Source organism: Mastomys coucha, unplaced genomic scaffold, assembly GCF_008632895.1.
Source record: "Mastomys coucha isolate ucsf_1 unplaced genomic scaffold, UCSF_Mcou_1 pScaffold22, whole genome shotgun sequence".
In the NCBI taxonomy this organism is placed as follows: domain Eukaryota; kingdom Metazoa; phylum Chordata; class Mammalia; order Rodentia; family Muridae; genus Mastomys; species Mastomys coucha.
The window spans coordinates 115128515-115150332 of record NW_022196905.1 but is presented as its reverse complement, the minus strand read 5'-3'; the positions used below and the strand labels follow the sequence as shown (position 1 = coordinate 115150332).

Genomic DNA, 21818 nt, shown 5'->3' with positions numbered 1-21818 from the left:
TTGGAGTTATGCATAGTAGGAGAAACTAGAAACTATAGTGGAACTTTAAAAATTAGTCTCGGGGGCTGGAGAGATGGCTCAGTGGTTAAGAGCACTGATTGCTCTCCAAAGGTCCTGAGTTCAATTCCCAGCAACCACATGGTGGTTTATAACCATCTGTAATGGGATTCGATCCCCTCTTCTGGTGTGTCTGAAGACAGCAACACTGTACTCATAAAAATAAATAAATTCAAAAAAAGATAAAAATTAATCTCTAAGCTAGGCAAGTGGTACATGCCTCTAATCTCAGTATTGGGAGTGAGAAGCAGAAAGATCATTCTTGGCTACATAGCAAGTTGTAGGCTAGCCTGGGCTACATGAGACTCCCTCTTGAACAACAACAACAAAAAATCAGACAAAACAAAAAAATTTTGAGTTGTCTTTTTAATAAACTGCATCGAAACTGAGTCACATCAGCTGGACCGTGGTGGCGCACGCCTTTAGTCCCAGCACTTGGGAGGCAGAGGCAGGCAGATTTCTGAGTTTGAGGCCAGTCTGGTCTACAGAGTGAGTTCCAGGACAACCAGGGCTACGCAGAGAAACCCTGTCTCGACAAACCACAAAGAACAAAACAAAACAAAACTGAGTCGCATCTATTCCTAGCCTTTGTTCTAAGACAGTCCTTTCCTCTATACCTACTGAGTAAAGGACCCACTGTGTTTTTTTTGGCTTTTGAGGAAGGTATCTTGATGGTAGATGTATTTATTCTAAATGGAAGCCCTGTGCCCCCTTTTCAGCTCATCGCCCTCTGTGCGGGCTGTGCTAGGCTGCCTCGCTTCCAGCTGTGGCCGAATCTCATCATCTTGCAAGAACTTGCTTCCTCAGAAGCATGGAAACAGGGTCCCTTCCTAAGGACGGAGTCATAGGAACCTCTTGGCCCTCGTGGCCAGAGGTCTCCTTGCCATCACACCCCCTGGTGGTGTGTATGTTGGCAGCTTAGGTTTGGGACCCTGGAGGCCCTTAGGTTTTGGGAGGTTCCCTGCACTGCCCATACTGACTGGCCCATGGAATGCTTGGCAGTCGGGTGTACTGTACTGGGAGGCATTTACTCCTGAGGTCTGAGCTCCCAGGGTGACTGTTTTACAGGAAGACGTTGACAAGGCAGTGAAGGCTGCTCGGGCAGCCTTCCAGCTGGGCTCGCCCTGGCGCCGCATGGATGCATCTGACCGGGGCCGCCTGTTATACCGATTGGCGGATCTCATCGAACGGGACCGAACCTACCTGGCGGTGAGTCCTCAGCCCTCTTACCCACATGTCCTACCGCTGAAGTGAGCTATAGTGAAGCTCACAGTATCCCCTGGACGCCCAGAGGTCGTGCTGCTCATGGATCATAATGGTGTCTGATGGATAGATACTTTTAGGGTCTGCTTGTCACTAACCAGCTGAGCCTCCGTGTCTGTCCTGATGCTGCGGGTGTGGCTAACATGGAAGATTTCCAGAAGAGGGGTGTTTCTATTACATTGGTCTTTTGTAGCTGGTCTCCTCTTCCACCTCTCTGCACGGTGGGCCAAACCCTTGCCTTGTTCACCCTGATGGGAGAACTCAAGGGAGACCCATTCTCCATGGTGGTCCCCAGAGTTAACTGTCCAGGTGCACCATGGCATTTAATTCGTGAAGCTTTGGGACAAAGTTCTTGATCTAGAGGGCTTCACCGCCTGAGTCAGGCCAAGCTGGCCCCTCACTAGCTCAGACCCATCTGCTGGCCCCTCACTAGCTCAGACCCATCTGCTGCCCCCTCACTAGCTCAGACCCATCTGCTGGCCCCTCACTAGCTCAGACCCATCTGTTGGCCTTTGGTTTGTGCTTGTTGTTGTTATTACTGTTGTTTTTGGTTTTAGGGTTTTTCCTTTTGGTTTGTTTGTTTTTGTTTGGTTGGTTTGTTTTTTCAAGACACGGTTTCTCTGTGTAGCCCTGGCTGTCCTGGAACTCACTCTGTAGACCAGGCTAGCCTCGAACTCAGAAATCCACCTGCCTCTGCCTCCCAAGTGCTGGAATTAAAAGTATTCACCACCACTGCCTGGCTCCCCTTCATTTTTTTGACAGCCAAGCTTCTTGGAGCCCTGGGACCTTTGCACACACTGTCCCCTCCTGCTGGGCTCATGACTTCTCCCTGTGTCCTGCTGGCCCCTCCCCATCTCTCAGGGTTAGTCCTCATTGGAGTTTCTGAGGTAGCACTGGGGAGATGCATTCTTTTTCCTAGCGTGTTTAATATGCGTGACAGATGATCACGCTGCGTCACCATGCTTTCTGATCACTTCCAAATCTCCAACAGTTGGACCTTGTTTAGGCCCAAACTTAAAAGTCTGTGTAAAGTGGTGAAGCTGGCTCCTCATGCCTTCTCTCTCCCTTTCCCTGTTGGGAGAAGCTGGGGCTAGAGTCTAAAAATACCCTTGACATTTAGTAGTTCAAAGGAGACTCACCCTGAGCCTCCACTGTCCCTGTCTGTCTGAAACTGTCCTGCAGTTTCACGAACTTGGGTTCTCTCAGAAGAAGGACCAAAGGACCTGAAATACACGGTTCAAGAACAAGAGAAACACAAAGCCAAGTTGCGTCCCAATCAAGGCTTTGTACTTTACTTAGGGTATTCAGCATACGCACACACACACACACACACACACACACAAGAAAACAAAACGGAATCTCTAGGTTACATGATGTTTGCATAACATAAACACTGCAGAAGAAGTCAGGCGACAAGGTCCCCAACCCCAGCAACTAGGAATATTTCCAGGCTGTAGGCGTGTGTGCATATCTCAGTGTGAATTTCCAGGTTGCTGCTCCAAGGAAGAACCGACAGTCTGCAGAGAGTTTTTGTCTTGGCTCCCCAGGTGGTAGCCTCCAAGCAGAGACTGTCCCAGTCCAAAGGCTGAGCTGAAGAGGGGAGGTAACACCTGTCAAGTCAGGCCCTGAGTCACTGGTCATCCGTTTGCTTTCGTTTATTCTTGCACCAACATGTCTGCCGACCTTGGTCTCTCCTCAGGCCTTGGAGACCCTGGACAACGGCAAGCCTTATGTCATCTCCTACCTGGTGGATTTGGACATGGTCCTGAAATGTCTCCGGTATGGGCTCTGTTCTGGCCATTGTGAAGTGGGGGGAGGGTTGTTGGGAGGTAGAAACAGAGTTAAAAAGATGGCAGAGGCTCACAGGGACTGAAGCTTCCACTCAGGCTCCTTCTTGTAAGAAAACCCCTCAGTGTTAATCAGCCGTATGAGCCAGCCCTCTGAGGCTTTCCTCTGTTTTGAGCTGTGTTCTGTACTTTCTGTGGTCCTTTGAACTGGCCCTTTACTAAGGGGTCTGGTGTGTTGGTCTTCAGTTGTTCATGGTTTTCAGCATAGTCTTTTCTGTCGTCCACTTTGGTTTCTGCTTTTAGGCTGGCTAAAAGCTCACCAGCTGTTCTGTTGATTCTGTTGATTCTATTGTTTTTCTCCTTCTGCTACTTTGAGTTTAGTTTGATCGCCAACATTGTCTTTTTTTAATAACCTTTTTTTTTTTTTTTAAATGAGTACACTGTAGCTGTTTTCAGACACACCAGAAGAGGGCATCGGGTTTGTAGAAGGAAGAATCTGTACCATTACAGATGGTTGTGAGCCACCACCATGCAGTTGCTGGAAATTGAACTCAGGACCTCTAGAAGAGCAATCAGTGCTCTTAACCCCTGAGCCATCTCTCCAACCCAATCATCAACATTTTATTAATGACCAAGGGGAGCGGGGTGTGTGTGTGTGTGTGTGTGTGTGTGTGTGTGTGTGTGTGCGCGCGCGTGCGTGTGATTGGTTAATTAGCGTTTGGGGTTTGCCCATTATAGACAATAGCACAAGTCATGTCTCACCATGAGAGGCCTGCGTCTCACCCCCACTCCCTTATTTCTTCCTTTGCCACATGTGGCTTCTTCTAGGCCAACTTCCATGTTGTCATCCCTTAAATCAAATGCCAACATCCTGGGGGAGGGTCTGCAACTTGCTTGCTTTGAGTCTGACCAGCTAGGAGCAGTGTGGACAGACTGTTGTGTGACAGTGGCTGGTACAGAGCAGCAGTGCCCAAATGTCAGGAGTTCTCTTCCACAGCATGGGGACTCACACAAGGTCATCATGTCCCCAGGGGCAGTGAGCACTTCCAGAGGCGTGTCTTCTCATGATTGCCAGGGACGGTGCTGCTGGCTCTGACTCAGAGAGACCAGGGACACTGCTAAATATCCTGAGACCCACAGAACAAATCCTTGCAATAAAGAATTGTCCAACTCAAAATGTCAGATGTGCTAAGCCTAAGGAACTTGAGTCCCAACCTGGTCAACGTTGGCAGACCCTGTACACTTCAGGAATCCTCCTTCCACAAACCCTCACGCCACATCCTGAATCTCCCCTATCGCCTTCCTTCCCCAAAGGCATAACTATATGCTATGACCACACACTGGCCATCCCCTGGCTATTATGCTTTTCTGTCACCTGTGTGCCCTGACTGGGATAATGAGCTTCATGAGTTGAGGCTAGTCCAGGATGTTCTGGCCTTTGATGTGTCTGCCTTCCTCCACTAGGTCATACCCATGATCCTCCAGTCCTGGGCTGGCCCTGCACACATGTAAATAAACCCAGGCACTTACTTAGAAGACTGAGTCCCAGCAAGTGTGCTGAATAGGTGGGAAACAGCCCGAGCTGTGGATCTCATATTTGTCTGAGGCTCTGAAGTTTATTATATAGAGAGTGGGTCCCCAAGTCTTGGTGGTCATCCGTTTCCTTCTGGGAATAAGCCAAATGCCAGGGTGGTTGTCAGTGCAGTCCAGGGCATCTCTCTGCCATGTGGTGTAGGCTAGACACGGCTGGGTTTTTCTTCTTTCAGTTATTATGCTGGCTGGGCTGATAAGTACCACGGGAAGACCATTCCCATCGATGGTGACTTCTTCAGCTACACCCGCCATGAGCCTGTGGGCGTGTGTGGACAGATCATTCCGGTGTGTACCAGCCCCTCTGGAAGTCATGGTGCTAGGGGGTGAAACTTGGGGTCAGCCATGCTCATTGCTCCTGAAGGTGTCACGAGAAGGTGACTGGGTGATTGCTAGAACACGGGCTTTGGCAAGTCTAATGGGATGGGTCTAAGTCATTTATCCCCTGTAAAGCCTCAGTTCTTCGTCTGAATAGCAGCAGTCAGGCAGATAATGGGGAGTCAAGGACTCCCATGGTACCTAGTACCCATGAGCCTCTGTCACTGTCAGCCACCAGCCTCAGCCAGTGTCCCAACCCATGGCTAAGTAGTCCGGCCCCTCAGTAGTGCTCCTTCCTGCCACCTGCTGTGTCACTCTGAGGAGCACCCGGGGTTGGGTGACTGTTGTTTTGTACAGTGGAACTTCCCGCTCCTGATGCAAGCGTGGAAACTGGGCCCAGCCTTGGCAACCGGAAATGTGGTGGTGATGAAGGTGGCAGAGCAGACACCGCTCACGGCGCTCTACGTGGCCAACTTGATCAAGGAGGTGGGTGGCTTGCTTCTGCTGTGACCTCCAAATGTCCTAGCATGTCTTGCTCTGCAGGAGATCTAAGGAAAGCCTTGGACTCCTGAGACTGTGGTTGTAGAAATCTGTCCTTGGTACCTTACAGAGAGGAACTCAGTCCTCAGTACCTTACAGAGGGGAACTTGATCCTCAGTACTTAACCAGAGGGGAACTTTGTCCTCAGTACCTTACCCAAAGAGAAACTCGGTCCTTAGTACCTTACCCAGAGGGGAACTCAGTCCTCAGTACCTTACCCAAAGAGAAACTCGGTCCTTAGTACCTTACCCAGAGGGGAACTCGGTCCTCAGTACCTTACTCAGAGGGGAACTCAGTCCTCAGTACCTTACCCAAAGGGGAACTCAGTCTTCAGTACCTTACAGAGGGGAACTTGGTCCTCAGGATCTTTCTCAGAGGGTAACTTGGTCCTCAGTACTTAACCAGAGGGAAACTTGGTCCTCAGTACCTCTGGTTAGAGGTGTCCCTGCTACTGTTTCCCACACTGGGCCTGTGGCATGAGACTCCCTAAAGGATGAAAGCCACTGTTTTAGAACTGTCAGCTCCTCTGGGGACCATATAGCCAGGCTCCTTGTCCCAGCCACTTTTAGGAGTCCCTGTAGGGTGGCTCATGTAGTATGGAGTGGCTTTCATTTGCGTGTGTCCCCACGTCACTGTTGGGGACAGTGGGGTGTTTTCTTTGTCAAGGCCCTGGGAGCCAGAGGCTGACATCCCTGTCTCCTGGCTTCCCCTACAGGCAGGCTTCCCCCCTGGCGTGGTCAATATCATTCCTGGATTCGGCCCTACTGCCGGGGCTGCCATCGCGTCCCATGAGGATGTGGACAAAGTGGCATTCACAGGCTCCACTGAGGTAAGGTGTCTCAGAACCTCAGGTGTGCAGAATGGTGGCTGAGGCTCAGGGCCTGTTCTCTTCAGAGGACGGAGCTTCTGTCCTAGAACTTGCCTTCCAGTCACCTAAATGACGGGCTGCACACGCGTGCCAGGGGTCGAATCAGGACTGTGTTCTCTGTGGTCTGCTAGCCTCACTGTGGAGGTAGGATGGCGGTGGCGGGCCATGGGGCTCACTGGCTTCAGAAAGCCTAGGTGCACATCCAGGCCATGCTGCTGTAGCCCTGGGGAGTCCACTGGGTGTCTGGATGCTGTGTTTATTCCCTTTGAGACCAGGATGGTGCCTTTAACTCCAGCATTAGGGAGGTGGAGGTAGGAGGGTCAGGAGCTGGAAAGCCAGCTACTTTAGTAAGTTTGAGGCCAGCCTCAGCTACATGAGACAATGTTTCAAAAACAGAAGTCAGGCATGATGGTACAGACCTTTAGTCCCAGCACGTAAGAGGCAGAAGCAGGTGGATCTCTATAAGTTCAAGGCTACCTGGTCTACATAGTGAGACCCTGTCTCAAAAAAAAAAAAATTGGTTTTGCCAGGCAGTGGTGCTCATGTCTTTAATCCCAGCACTCGGGAGGCAGAGGCAGGCAGATTTCTGAGTTCGAGGCCAGCCTGGTCTATGGAGTGAGTTCCAGGACAGCCAGTGCTACACAGAGAAACTCTGTCTCGAAAAAACAAAAAACAAACAAAAAAATTGGTTTTACAACAGTACTAATGAAAACCAAAAGGACCATGCAGTGTGGAGAGAGCAGAGTCAACACATAGGCTTTGGAATCTTACCTCAGAGCAGCACGGCTTTGCTGTGCAACCTGGTGTAATGTGTTTATTTATTTAGAGACAGGATCTCCACAGAGATCTGCCTGTTTCGACTAGGCTGGTCCTAAGCTTATAGAGATCCATCTGCCCCTGTCTCTCATTCAGGGCCTGAGGCCTGTTGACTAGGCTGGTCCTAAGCTTATAGAGATCCATCTGCCCCTGTCTCTCATTCAGGGCCTGAGGCCTGCCACCATGCCCAGCTTGTGATAGTTTTCCTTTTGCTGTGACCTGTCTCTGACAAGAAGCAGGTTAAAGAAAGGATGGATGACAGCTCAGAGCCTTATGGGGACAGGGCATGGCAGCAGTTTGTTATGGGGCTGCTCTGGGGTATAGACATAAACAAGTCAAACTGTCCTTAGAAGCAGGGACACATTTCTTTCCAAAGGTGAGCAGGTCCCCACCCTGACCCCTGAAATTTCAGCCTTCTGAGAGGGGACACTAGTTAGTGTAATAATAATAATTTTGGGGAGGCTGGAGAGATGGCTCAGAAGTTAAGAGCACTGACTGCTCTTTCAGAGGTCCTGAGTTCAGTTCCCAGCAACAACATGGTGGCTCACAACCATCTGTAATGGGGTCTGATGCCCTCTTCTGGCGTGTCTGAAGAGGCAGTGTACTCACATAGATGAAATAAATAAACAAATACATCTTTATAAAGAAACAAAACCCTCTTTCCCCCTCTCTCCATGTGGCCATGGCCAGCCTCTACTTTTCTACCTCCTCTCTCTGCTTTCTACAATAAAACCTAAAAACTTAAACAACAATGACAAAAAAAACCCCAAAAAACAACAAAGCCAATAATTTTCAAACAGCTTTACTTACCAGCCCCTTCCATACCCAGCCTGCCTTCAGTTGGAGGCTTTGATGAGTCTCACAGAGGTGCTGGCCTCCTTGCAGAGATGCCTGTGGGGTCAGCTTTGTGCCAGGCTCTGAGTATTTGGGGGAGAGTAATAATACCCTGTGCTTGCCCTCACAGAGGGGACAGCACTGAGCCAGGAAGGAGGCCACATAATAGTTTGACAGGGTCCTGCCTCCTCATTGGCCATCTGGGAGACTGGCCCTGTGACTTGGCCACTCCTAGCTCAGCCCCCTCGTCACTAAGCCATACCGGCCTCTGAGGGCATCAGGAAGGCTGAGCCCGAGCCCCAGCACCTGGCACAGACCTGTGGGTGAGCCACACAAAGGGTTCTTGTCATCAATGTGTAGAGCTCAGTGGTGGCTGTGGAGGAACTCTTGGGTCTTTTGGGACTCGGTGACTCTGTGTGTGGAGGAACGCTTACCTTCCTTCCCCCTGCTAATGGCAGTCCGTGGGTCTGTGTCTCTGCAGGTTGGTCACCTAATCCAGGTTGCTGCAGGGAGCAGCAACCTCAAGAGAGTAACCCTGGAGCTGGGGGGAAAGAGCCCCAACATCATCATGTCCGACGCTGATAGTAAGTTCCAAGGGCTGCAGGAAGGCCTCAGCTCCCGTGGGATAGATGTGGGGCCCATGGGGTCTGGCGTTAACCTCTTGCCACCTTAGCTCCCTACTTGCCACAGACCAGAGTTTCTTGCGGGTAGCCCTTGTTCCACAGGGTGATGAGAGTTCTGGCCAGATGGGCAAGGGATTTGGCGATGACAGACAAACACGACACAAGAAGTGTGTTATCTGAATGTATTTTCACAAAATGAGAATCAGGCTTATATAGTATACAGAAACAGGGTGAATGCCAGAGATCACATAGGCAGATAGCAGTCACAAATTCAATAACCAGTAAAATCAAATAGCCAGGTGTAAAAGATTACTTTGGAAGAACAATAGTGCTCTTCCTCGCTGGGCTATCTTGGCAGCCCTAAGCTGCCAGAAGCAGGTAAGCAACAGGAGGTCCCATTCTAGCAGCTCCTGGGAATGGTTTGGCTTGTAACACAAACATTAGTTCAGGAAGCTTTTCAACTACTCTCTAGTTTGTAAAGCAATTCTGCCTTGTGTGGCACTGCTCTTAGAGTTCTAACTATGTTTACAGATAGCAATAGTGTTTGACTACTATCTCTAACTCTGGAGACACCCTATCTGATAAGGCAGCTTCCTTGTGGGAATCAGTAGGCAATAATGCTAATTCTAGGGACTCCCTGTCTGCTAAGGCAGCTTCCCCTGTAAAAATTCCAAGCTAATAACAACTAGGAAATCAATAGGATCATTGAAACACTGTGGAGGCCAGGAAACAATGTTAAATCTCAATTTTAGCTATAACAAAATATTTCTTAGGGCACCTTAATGCCTGAATAAAGAAAGCATGTAGATTTCTTCACAGACTTAGCAGAGATCAATCTGGAACACGTCTAAGTTAGGAGATGCCAACTTAGACTGACTGAATACTCAGGAGGCACAAAACTCCCTTTGAAGTCATAATGCCTCTTGTCCATGATCAGGCTTTTAACCCTGATACTGTAGACCTACTGGGGTAGACTAGTGAGCGCAGCACCCACTCTGTCATTAGAGCCAGCCTGAACCCTGTACTGCCCACTCATAGGCCACTAGGCCACCGTACCTGAGCACACCCTCTCTTCGAGACACTTCCTTTTCTCTGTCTCTTTCACAGTTGACAGTCTTCACAAAGGGAAGAAGGTTCCCTTTCATTCTGCCAGGCCCTAGTCCCTGGGAGGCACTACCTCCATGTTGTGAATGGGGTGTGTGGGTGAGCATTGCCAGAGGTTAATGGCTTATCCTCATGTCCCCTCTTTCCCACTCTCCCCTCCCCACAGTGGACTGGGCTGTGGAGCAGGCCCACTTTGCCCTCTTCTTCAACCAGGGCCAGTGCTGTTGCGCAGGCTCCCGGACCTTCGTGCAGGAGGATGTGTATGATGAATTTGTAGAACGCAGTGTGGCCCGGGCCAAGTCTCGGGTGGTGGGGAACCCCTTCGACAGCCGGACGGAGCAGGGACCGCAGGTAGGCCTGGCAGCTGCTGCTGAGCCTGGAGTCCAGAGCCAGCTGGCCAAAGCAGAAAAAACAGGATGGTGGGTCTGGGTTCAAGTGTTTCCTCTGTTGGGTGCCACCTGTGTGTCCTGTTGGGGTAATCAGGAGACCCCAGCCCCTGTCTTGAGTCCTATATTTTGGATTCTTCATAGACCTTGGCAGAAGAATGGCCACCAAGCCTGCTAAGGAGCTACTCCTCCCTTAATAGCCTGTGTGTGTGTGTGTGTGTGTGTGTGTTTTCATTTTGGTAGTCTCGGAATTTAAAGAGAGAAGCACTGGGTATGATGTGCCTTGATCTAGAGGTAAAGGAGGCGGTGTCTCTCTTTGGCATTTTCTCTTACTGACCTGTGTCTTCTTCCCAGCTACCTCTGGCTGTAGTTCTTAGCCCTGTTCTAGTTCTTCAGTCCTCTGGGCTTCTCCCGCAGGTGGATGAGACTCAGTTTAAGAAGATTCTCGGCTATATCAAATCAGGACAACAAGAAGGGGCCAAGCTGCTGTGTGGTGGGGGCGCCGCCGCAGACCGTGGCTACTTCATCCAGCCCACCGTGTTCGGAGACGTAAAAGATGGTATGACCATTGCCAAAGAGGAGGTGAGCCCCTGGGTTGTGCTGCTTTTAGCAGGAAGGAGAAATGGGTGATTTGGTCCAGTGTCTTGACGGTGCCCCAAACTCTGGTTTTGAGCCATCTCCATGCCTAGAATAAGTTGTTTTCACCATGATTCTGATACATCACTGTTCCCTTAAGGTTTCTGGGGCTTCTCATCAATGTAGCGCAGCCTACAGGACTTTATATTCTTTCCCCTGAGAGTCATGAATCTAGGAATGGGCTCATCTGACCCTTTGCATAGTTTTGACCCAAGTAAGACATCAGAGGAGGCTGGTGTTTAAGTTCTTACCCAACACGCTAGCTCTCACTTCCTCTCTGCTTGTACCAGCTGAGATGAGCTGCTTGCAGAATAGCATAGTGCCACGCTTTCAACCCTTTCACATGCTAATGAGGATATTCTTGGGGTGAGAAGCAGTCAAGATTGCCTGTGTTTGCTATGCATCAGGCTGTGATGCCTTGATTTAGTTCCCATCCCAACTCTGAGGTTCCTGGGCATTGTCTCCTCCTCTCTGTCCCCTGTCCCCTCTGGGAATCAGCCATTTCTTTGTGGAGATGTAGTTCCTCTTCCTGTGGAGTAGGACTCCATTCTCCTCATCCCCACTCACTGCAGACAGACTGCCACTTCCCAGCATCTTCTTTCCTGGCTCCTAGTTAGGTTCCTCTGTCTCAGCTCCCTGAACATGCTGGTTACATGGTAGGAGCTCATGGCCCGTCCTCAGTGGGCTTCTGGTCAGGTCTGAAGTTAGGGCACCGGCCGCAGCAGCATGTCTTGCGTGTAGGTCTCGATTTGAATTTCATTCTCTATCAAAAGAGCAGGAGCTACATGAAGAAGCGGCCTGTTCTGGAAACTTCCAGGAAAAGCAAGAGAAACCAGAGGCCATTCCACAGTAGCTAGCTCAGCAGCCAGCCTGTGCCTTGTCCCTGTGTTAAGTTTGATGGGAGCCAGTCTTAAATTCTCTATGCTAAGTCCACATGCTAACATATTTCATTTGCCCTAGGCCTGTTTAGAAATAAGATAATTGGCCGGGTGGTGGTGGCATACGCCTTTAATCCCAGCACTTGGGAGGCAGAGGCAGACAGATTTCTGAGTTCATGGCCAGCCTGGTCTACAGAGTGAGTTCCAGGACAGCCAGGGATACACAGAGAAACCCTGTCTTGAAAAACCAAAAAAAAAAAAAAAGAAAAAAAAAAAGATAATCGTGTGCAAAGCACAGACCACCCAGGAGGTGGCAGCAAGGCCAGTCCGCCCCCTCCCTTCATAGTCTCTGATCTGGGAGACCTGTAGTCCTGGACTGGCTAGGTCAGCTCTCAGGCCAAACAGTATATTGCTTTCCTCCAACACCTTTCAGTTCTGGAGGTGGGGAGCAGGCACCTCCCGCCTTCCAGCCTTCCTTCTCTGCCTCTCCCTCCAGATCTTCGGACCAGTGATGCAGATCCTCAAATTCAAGACCATAGAGGAGGTTGTGGGGAGAGCCAATGATTCTAAGTATGGGCTGGCAGCAGCTGTCTTCACAAAGGACCTGGATAAGGCCAATTACCTGTCCCAAGCTCTCCAGGCTGGCACCGTGTGGTAAGAGCTGCCCAATGCCACTCCTCAACCCAGTAAAATATCCCCCAAATATCTCGAACCCCAGAATTGGTTCTCCTCTGCCAGTGAAGGACATCCTCTACCTCTAGACCCCATGAAGCCGGTGATGGGCTACCTTCCCGAGATGTGAAGCGGGGAGCCCAGGCTGAGCATAAACAGCTGCTCATCACCTACTTCATCACTGTTAGGATTAAAAAAAGAGCAATCATGCATGGGGCTGCATAGAGATCAGCACCCTCGGCTTAACTGGTGGAAAAAAATAGCCAGATACTGTGGCGCATGCTCTGGCAATCCCTCAAGAAGTTCATTATCTGACTGTGTCCAGAGACGCCTGCGCTCCAGTGGTGGGCATCGGCGCCCTATAACAGCCAAAGCCCAGAGCCATCATATGAGCCAGTAAAAAATACATTCTCACAGGTGACATGGCAGCCAAAAGGTAGCAATAACTCAAGTGTTCTTGAGTAGGTGGGTAAACAGACAGAAGGCAGGCTGCCCCTAGTGGAAAGTGATTCAGAGGTGCTTGCTCAAGTGTGGGTAACCTTGGTAACACGATGCTAAGTGACAGGAATCAGGTGCTAACTACCATATTGTCTGACTCTACAGCCCTATGGGAGTGCTCCTTTAGAGGATGCTGGGCCTAGAGGGAGGGGGCCGGAAGAGACCATTAATGGGGTACACTGTTTCTCTTTAGAGTCCTAGGAATACTATGAAGCTAGACAGTAGTTAGGGTCTAACCCTGAAGACTTCTGGTTAGACCCTATTCTGATATGATACTATGAGTGTGATACAAACCACCAAGCTGGGACTTTTTTAAAAAACAAAAACAAAAACAAAAACAAACAAACAAACAAAAAACATTTGTTTTAAGCATGTGTATGTGTGCATGTACCTCTGTGCACATGTGTGTATGTGTTTGTGTGGGGGTCATAGGACACAGTTGGTTTCCCTTCTTCTATGTGGGTCCCAGGAATTGAACTTGGCAGCCTGGCTTGGTAGCAGACCCTTCACCCACCCATCCACTCATGTTGCTAGCCTGAGCCAATTGCTTTTAAATGTGGAATTTTTCACAAAATTTAAAAATAAAAAAGGGAGCTGGGCCGGGCGGTGGTGGCGCATGCCTTTAATCTCAGCACTTGGGAGGCAGAGGCAGGCGGATTTCTGAGTTCAAGGCCAGCTTGGTCTACAGAGTGAGTTCCAGGACAGCCAAGGCTATACAGAGAAACCCTGTCTCAAAAAATAAAAATAATAAGTAAATAAATATAAAAAAGGGAGCTGGGGCGGTGATGGCACATGCCTTTAATCTCAGCACTTAAGAGGCAGACGCAGGTGGATCTATGTCTGTGAGTTCTAGGCCAACTTGGATTATATAACAAGTTCCAGGACGGCCAGGTCTACATATACAGAGAAACTCTGTCTTGAAATGATAGAAAAAGAAAAAGAGAATGTATTTAAAAAGGAAAAAGAAAGAAAGGTAGGAACAAAGAATGGGAGGAAGCCAGCCAGGCCTGTTAGCCAGGACGCCTCATCCAGGTGGGACCTTGCTCCTGGTGTGCTGTGTTGACTCTATCTGTGACCACACTTGCACAGACCAGGATGACAGCAGTATTCCATGTGACCTGCCCTACCCTCCTCCGTGGCTGTTAGTTAACCTGCCCCTGCCTCTGTTTTCCATGTAAGGTGGCGATGGGGGGGCCATCCATGGCCTGGAACGGCACGCAGTCCCTCACATGACCTGTGTGTTCTCTCCAATGACAGGATCAACTGCTATGATGTGTTTGGGGCCCAATCTCCATTTGGTGGCTATAAGATGTCAGGGAGTGGCAGGGAGCTGGGTGAATATGGTCTGCAGGCCTATACGGAAGTGAAGACGGTATGTACCGAGCCTGCGGGCGGGCACCGAGGCCTGCTTGCAGTCTCCAGGGGCTCACCCACAACAGGCCTGCGTGATGATTTGCCTAAGAGAAGGCGGGATCCCAGTGGGTAGAGGCAGTGAAGTGATTCCAGTAAGCAATGTGAGCAGAGCAGGCGCAGCTGCCAAGGCACCCTGGTCCACAGGCACATAGCCCAGACCCCATCGGAAGCATAGAAAGGTGACAGTGCTGTGGACACAGGTCACCCAAAAAGAAAGTCAGGTGTCCTAAATGCCCAATGCCTTAGCGTCTGGCCAGACATGGAATAAAGAGCCTGTTAAAAATGGCTTGTTGTCACATTTAATGTGGGAAGTGCTCGTCTTTTGATGTAAAGAATGCAAAGTGGGGCTGGTGATATGGCTCATCAGGTAGGAGCACTGACTGCTCTTCTGAAGGTCATGAGTTCAAATCCCAGCAACTACATGGTGGCTCACAACCACCCATAATGAAAATCTGATGCCCTCCTCTGGTGTATCTGAAGACAGCTACAGTGTACTCATTTATAATAATAATAAATAAATCTTAAAAAAAAAAAGAATGCAAAGTAAAGTAAATGCAGGAAGAGGCAGATTTTAGAACACTTTGTGATACCTACAAACTGAGATGCATCTGTGGGTCATGAGGGCCTTTCTTTGATGAGATGCCTGTGGATGTAGCCTCTTCCCGAGTTACTCTAGGGGCTCCTTGTTGGGGGCTATACAGTGCTGGACGTTGCAGCTTCCTGACCTCAGTCACCAGACGCTACTAAACTATGATGCTTTGCAAATCCCACAGAAAAGGCCAGACTCTAGACCCTGGCAAATGTCCCCTAGGACCTTGGGTGAGAATTTGAGAAGAAGGAGAGGAGCTCTTGTCCCCAAGGGGGGACCTCTGGTACTTGCTGAGTATGAAGAATAACTGCTTCTCTGAACCCTTCACAGGTCACTGTCAAAGTGCCACAGAAGAACTCGTAAAGTGGCATGCCAGCTTCCTCACCCAGCACCTGAAAACCTAAGAAGATACTGAGAAAAAACACCAAGCACACCATGCCTCCAAAGAGAAACCCCTTTACCAAAGTGTCTTGGGCCAAGAAAGTCAGAATTTGATAAACAGGGTGGGGCTGGTGGGCGATGTGTGGGGAAAGCTCTCAATAAATGGGTAGGGGATAGCGCTTAATGCAGACCACTCACATATCCAACTGTGCAGGATGCTGGGTTCCACCCAAAGTGCTTAAGCAAATTAACAATAAAAATCAGCAGATCAAGGCCACAGGGTCCTTCTCTAAGAGGTAAATTCTGAGTCTGATCTCTGTTGTATTCAGTAACTCCCTGCTTTGGGAGGAGACAAGACCATTGTTCAAATTGAATTAGCTCTGTGGAATACTAGCACCTTGGTGTTTACTGGTCAAAAGTCACTAAAGGCAAGACCCCTCTCCATTCCTGGACACGCAGACACCAGGATGTCCTCACTATTTGCTGGTATAAGCACCTCATTACCCTCCTCTCCCTCTTGGTACCTGGGACCTTGGTTCTCACAAGTAATTCTAGGCTGATGAGGAGGGATATAAGCTGAAGAGAGAGGGGAGTGGCTATCCGTGGCTGCAGCTGCATCTTGGAATTTCACACTGGCCTGTCTCACAGGCCAGAGGAGATAGTGACACCCATTTGATCCTTTTCAGGGTGAGCCAGGTCCAAGGGACCTCACAGCTCAGCATCAGTTTTCCATGCTGCTGACCTGGAGTAGATTCAGCAAAAAGACAGTTTTCAGGAGTGGCTCTGTTCTTCCAATCTGCCCTGCAGTCTCCTTGGGGCACAGAATGGAGCAGGGCCAAGTTCAAGGTCCACCTCTCGCACACCCAGAACCAAGAGAACGTAAAGGTATTAGTAACAACGGCCTGATGGAGGTGGCCAATGATGACCAGAGGAAGTAGATTTTCAGAGAGTAAGGAGGTGACCATGGGCTGGGGGCTGCAATGCAGACTCTGTTTCAGGCTATGGTCACTGCAGATGTGGGGGTGTGTGTGTGTGACAGATGCAATGACATTGCTGAAGGTCAGAGGTACCCACTTCCAGTAGAAGGCGGAGGAGGGGGCTCTTGAGCAGGGCTCCAGTTGCATGTGCTTTCTCCCTCTTGTACCAGAAGGTTTCATTCCCGGAGGTTTTAGATGCCTGTGACCTCTGCCCTGTGTATAAATGGGGTACTGTGACTATCCCAACCCTGCCCCGTCCTAAAGTATGAGTTGTAAGCCTTCAAGGGCTACCTTGTGCCCAGCCTGCAGATTATGCCCTCTACGTAAATGCCTGTGATGACTGGCATAAAAAAAAAAATAAGTCAGCAATTAGCAATATTAATTGTGAGAAGTTACACAACTCTTGTCACCACTACGCTTGTGGTTTGGGGCATTGATGAGTAAGTTCTGCATAGGTGCTGCAATACTCCAGGAAGCCCAGGAACCAAGATGGTTGCACTATGGCTGCTAGGTGGGCAGATATGTGACATGGGTACAAGGGCTGCAGACATGAGGCTTGTCATGGGACTCAGAGGGCCGCACCAATGCTCACAGTTCACACCAGTGCGTGCTCACTTCCAGCATTTCTGTTTACTACACTTACGTGCACTGCGTGACTGTAGGTGACCGGTACCTACTGTGTGTGACTGTAGGTGCCTGGTACCTGCCTGCCCTGGGCAGGGAGAAGCAGGCCAAAGCCCAAGGTCCACGGGAGCTAGACAGGAAGCTTAGGGGTGAGGTCCTACGCAACTCGAGAATGAACAGGACATGGAAAGCAAGTGCAACAGTCTAGTGAAGAATAAGCTGACATCACAGCACAAGAGACAGAGGTGAGCTTAGCTTTAGAACTAGCCAGTCAGATGGAGCTGAGGGTAGAAGGCTGATGACCCCTGAACTTGTCCTTTGACCTCCATGCACACATACCTGTGAGCTCATGCACATACAATGAAGTAAGTAAATAGAGTTTTTAAAAATCAGACGCCTGGCATGGTACCTCGCACCTTTAACCCCAGCACCTGGAGGCAGAGGCACTCGGATCTCTTAAGGCCAGTTCCGGGACAGACAGGGCTACGCTGAGAAACCCTGTCTGGAAAAAACAAAAGTTAAATTTGGGTGGTTGCCTGCCGTGACACATCCTGTAATCCCAAGATTTAGAAGAAGATTTAGAGAAGGCTGGAGGATTGCCAAGAGTTTGAGGCCAGCTTGGACTAAAAAGAACCTGCCTCATTAAAAAAGGGAAGCGGGGTGGGGCAGGCCACCAGGCAACTAGGGTGGTCACAGTAAGCTGCAGAAATGAGCACTTGAAACCTGCAGGGAGTGGGCCCTACCTTCCTCATCACATGCAAAGGTTACCACGGGGAAACGGTTTTCAAAGTAGGTGCCAATCAAAGCACCAAGCCGCACATACTGAATGATGACATTTGCCAACTGTGTCATGGAAATGCTGCCGGAGGTTTACTGTAGAATCGAGAAGCCAGATCCCTCTCAAGTGACAAGAGAAGGAGGGACTTGGGGGGACTGGGGGAGACTGGGGGAGGGGTGTGTGGTGAGAGTCCTGGATGGCTGGGAACTGCTTCTTTTCACTTCCAACTGGCATCCTCCGTCTCTCAGTTCCACCTCCATCCAGTTTCATTGCCCATTGTGGCTTCTGGTATGTCTAGAGCCTTAGAACTGCTGTCTAGCCTTATTCCCATCACACTGAAGCCACACCCCAAGCCCCTGCAAAGAGAATGCCTGTGGCCCTGGCGTCTATACTGTCTGGTCCAGTTGATGTGGCATACCTCCATCAGCTAGTGCTATAGAGATGGGATGAAGCTTAGATCAGAGTCATACGATTCACCCTGTAACCAGGAGGAGCATCCCCACTAGCCAAGCATAAGAGTGGTAGATTCCCAAAGAAGACTAGAACTCTCGACATGGAAATAGCCCCAGCTCGATGCACACGCATTCTCTTATAATCCGTGAGGCAGAGAGCAGGGTGAATGGGGTGTATGTGTGTGTGGTGGTAATTCTTGGCCCCGGGCGTGTGAATCCAGCTCAGTTCGAGACAAGAAGTTAATCCGAACAAAGGCAGGCAGGTGAGATGAGCAGCCTGAAGCACGGGTTTCCACACCCAAGACACAGTAATCCTGCTTCCATGAAGGAACCCTCTGGGCCAGAAGCAGCTGTCTGAGAGTGAAAACAAGGTTCTCAGGTTCCAAGGAGCCTGATCTCTCTGAGTACTTGGATATGGGCTGATCACAGGAGTATTGGGTGCAAAGCCATTGTTTGTGGGTTTGGCCTCTGATCCTCAGGAGGAAATGCTGGATCTTGAGCACAACAAAAAGGCACGTGGGTGCTGGAGCGGAGACCTAGATATTAGCGCTGCCTTGTGGCCAATGACCAAATCACAGCAACATCCTCTGAAGGGGATCAAGATGGCTCAAAGGAAGGACCTGAAAACAGCTCCTCTGATGGCTCTGCAGTAAAGGAAGCTTGCCATCAAATGGAACGACCTGAGTTTGATTCCCAGAACCCACAGAGTGGAAGAAATCAAGGATTGCAAGAAAGCAGGGACCCCAACTTCACTTGGATCTTCACAGCAGCCCCAACATTTCATCTACCAACAGATGAATCAAAATGTGGCCTGGTCACTTGATGGAACTGAGTAGGGTGAAGCAAAAGGTATGCCCTAGAAGGGCAAAGTCACCTGACAAATGACATAATAGACTGAAGCCATCACACACATGGAGCAGGCATAGAAAAAAGCCATGGAGGAACAACCTAGCATTCTCTGGGAGCCACACTACACCCTACCTGTCTTAGGGTTTTACCGCTGTGAACAGACACCATGACCAAGGCAACTCTTATAAGGACAACATTTAACTGGGGCTGGCTTACAGGTTCAGAGATTCAGTCCATTATCATCAAGGCAGGAACATGGCAGCACCCAGGCAGGCATGGGGCAGGAAATGCTAAGAGTTCTACATCATCATCTGAAGGCTGCTAGTGGAAGATTGGCTTCCAGGCAGTATGAGGGTCTTAAATCTCCCACACACAGTAACACACTTACTCCAACAAGGCCACACCTCCTAGTACTTCCACACCCTATACAAACCATCACACTACCCAACTGTCCCTAGAACACAATCTCTCCCCCATCTCTTCCTTCCTCTCCTCAGTGCATGCCAGAGTAGTGACATCACTCAATAGTGATGACATCAGAACAGTGTTGTAGAATGTAAACAATCCCAAATTGGATTTCTCTCCTGTCCTTGACCATTCAGTTCCTGGATAAAAGAGACACAATTTTTATTATTTATAATAATCCTTAAACAGCACTAGAACTGGGCAGTTGCCTACCCTCTCTGCTGTTAGAATCTACTCTCCTATCCATAACCCTGTTATTACTTACTATGCTTCATCTGGGCTGCTCTTAACTTCAATTAGCCAGCCCTCAAGGTTGATGCTGTAAGCCTCTGAGACAATCACAAGGTGGGTCTCAGGGCTCTGAGAGCAGGCTGACCAAGTTATAGGAAGCAAGCCAGTAAGCAGCACCCTCCATGGCCTCAGCATGGCCTCTGCCTCCAGGTTCCTATCCTGCTTGAGTTCTTTTATGTATATGGGTGCCTTGCTTGTATGTATGTATGTATGTATGTATCCACACCACGAATGGGCCTTGTTCTGGAGGGGGTCAGATACCATGGAACTGGAGTTGCAGACAGCTCCAAGACACCCTGTGGTTTCTGGGTCTCTGACCCTGAATCCACTGTAAGAGCAGCAGATGCTCCTAACCACTGAGCCACCTCTCCAGCCTTCCTAACTGCTTTTGATGATGAACTGTGTTCTTTGGAACTGTGTGTGAAATTAACCCTTTCATCCCCATGTTTCTTTTGGTCATGGTGTTTCATCATAGCATGAATCTAACACAGGATAGATAGTAGCTTATTGCTGTGACAGGCCGACTGTTATTTTGGGGAGGATTGTAGAAGGACTTTGGGACTTTGGGCTAGTAAAGCCATTGAGCCAGTGTTCAAAGCTTGGTGAACTCTTATGTAGGAACTTGGAAGTCCATAGAGACTGATGCAGAGAACAGAGGCCTGGCTTGTGAAGTTCCAGAAGGAGTTGTGAGAATCATTTAAAGATTTTGGGGGTGGGAGGTCTGCAGAAATGGCTCAGCAGTTAAGAGCACTGACTACTCTTCTAGAGGTCCTGAGTTCAATTCCCAGCAACCACATGGTGGCTCCCAACCATCTGTAATGGGACCCAGTGCCCTCTTCTGGTGTGTCTGAAGACAGCTACAGTGTATTCACATACATAAAATAAAAAGAAAGTTTTTTTTAAAAAAAAGACTATGGGTGGCTATTGTATAGTTTGAAAATTAAAAAAAAAATAGCTGTGGCTAGCTGATTAACAAGAGATTAACTCTTTGGTTTTAGACCTCTGAACAAGAGACTGAGGTGCATATTTTCCATATCAAAGCAGACCTGGCTCCAGGTTCTCCCAGCATCCCTCAGTCCCTACCTGGCATACCTTGCCCTCAACTTTTCAGCCCAGGGACTGGGCTGCCCTTCCCTCAGACACCCCTCCTCCCTACATAATCCAGGTACTTTGGACTCCTCAATCACCTTCTCCTTCTCTCCCCCCCAGCCTCCTCTCTCCCCATGGTGACTCCCCTGGCCTCGGTCCTTGGGGCCAGTGAGGTTGCCTGAGAGCAGCTTCCCAATAAACCTGCATTTATTATAATCTAATCTGGCTTGAGTCAGCTCATTTCACCAGTGGAGAAATAACTTATCAAGAACAATTAAAATGAAACCTTTGCTCTGCTGGAACAATTCCACTGACGCTTACAAATTATTTGCGATTAAGAAAAGACCAGCAGGGGCTGGGGAGATGGCTCAGTGGGTAAGAGCACAGACTGCTCTTCCGAAGATCCTGAGTTCAAATCCCAGCAACCACATGGTGGCTCACAACCATCTGTAATGAGATCGGTCGCCCTCTTTTGGTGCTGTCTGAAGACAGCTGCAGAGAATTACACCTGAGCAAGTGGGGTGGAGCAAGCGGGGCAGTCCTGAGTTCAATTCCCAGCAGCCACATGATGGCTCATGGCCATCTATATAGCTATAGTGTACTCATAAATATTAAATAAATAAATAAATCTAAAAAAATGAAAAGACCAGCAGCCGAGCAGTGGTGGTGCACACCTTTGATCCCAGCACTTGGGAGGCATAGGCAGGCAGATTTCTGAGTTCAAGGCCAGCCTGGTCTACAGAGTGAGTTCCAGGACAGCCAAGGCTACACAGAGAAACCCTTTCTCGAAACAAAAACAAAAACAAAAAACAAACAAACAAAAAAAAAACACACACACACACACAAAAAAAAGAAGAGACCAGCATGGGCTGGTGAGATGGCTCAGTGGTTAAGACCACTGACTGCTCTTCCAGAGGTCATGAGTTCAAATCCCAGCAACCACATGGTGGCTCACAATTATCTGTAATGAGAAACAAATAAAAAAACCTATGGGCTAGAGCAAGTGGGGCCGGAGAAAGAGGGATAAGGGAAGGGGAAGA

The 21818-nt window shown here is 49.3% G+C and overlaps 1 protein-coding gene across 1 annotated transcript in view; it reads left to right on the top strand.

The window, feature by feature from the left end:
- The window catches only part of Aldh2 (aldehyde dehydrogenase 2 family member), a 29812-nt gene extending 14258 nt beyond the window's left edge, over positions 1-15554 (top strand). The window contains exons 3-13 of the mRNA XM_031337723.1: positions 1126-1266; positions 3020-3099; positions 4874-4985; positions 5373-5501; positions 6271-6384; positions 8555-8657; positions 9967-10151; positions 10604-10768; positions 12197-12354; positions 14128-14242; positions 15203-15554. Of these exons, the coding sequence (XP_031193583.1) occupies positions 1126-1266; positions 3020-3099; positions 4874-4985; positions 5373-5501; positions 6271-6384; positions 8555-8657; positions 9967-10151; positions 10604-10768; positions 12197-12354; positions 14128-14242; positions 15203-15235 (1335 nt within the window). The 3' untranslated portion in view covers positions 15236-15554. The remainder of the gene's footprint in view (positions 1-1125; positions 1267-3019; positions 3100-4873; positions 4986-5372; positions 5502-6270; positions 6385-8554; positions 8658-9966; positions 10152-10603; positions 10769-12196; positions 12355-14127; positions 14243-15202) is intronic.
- Positions 15555-21818: the final 6264 nt, after the last annotated feature.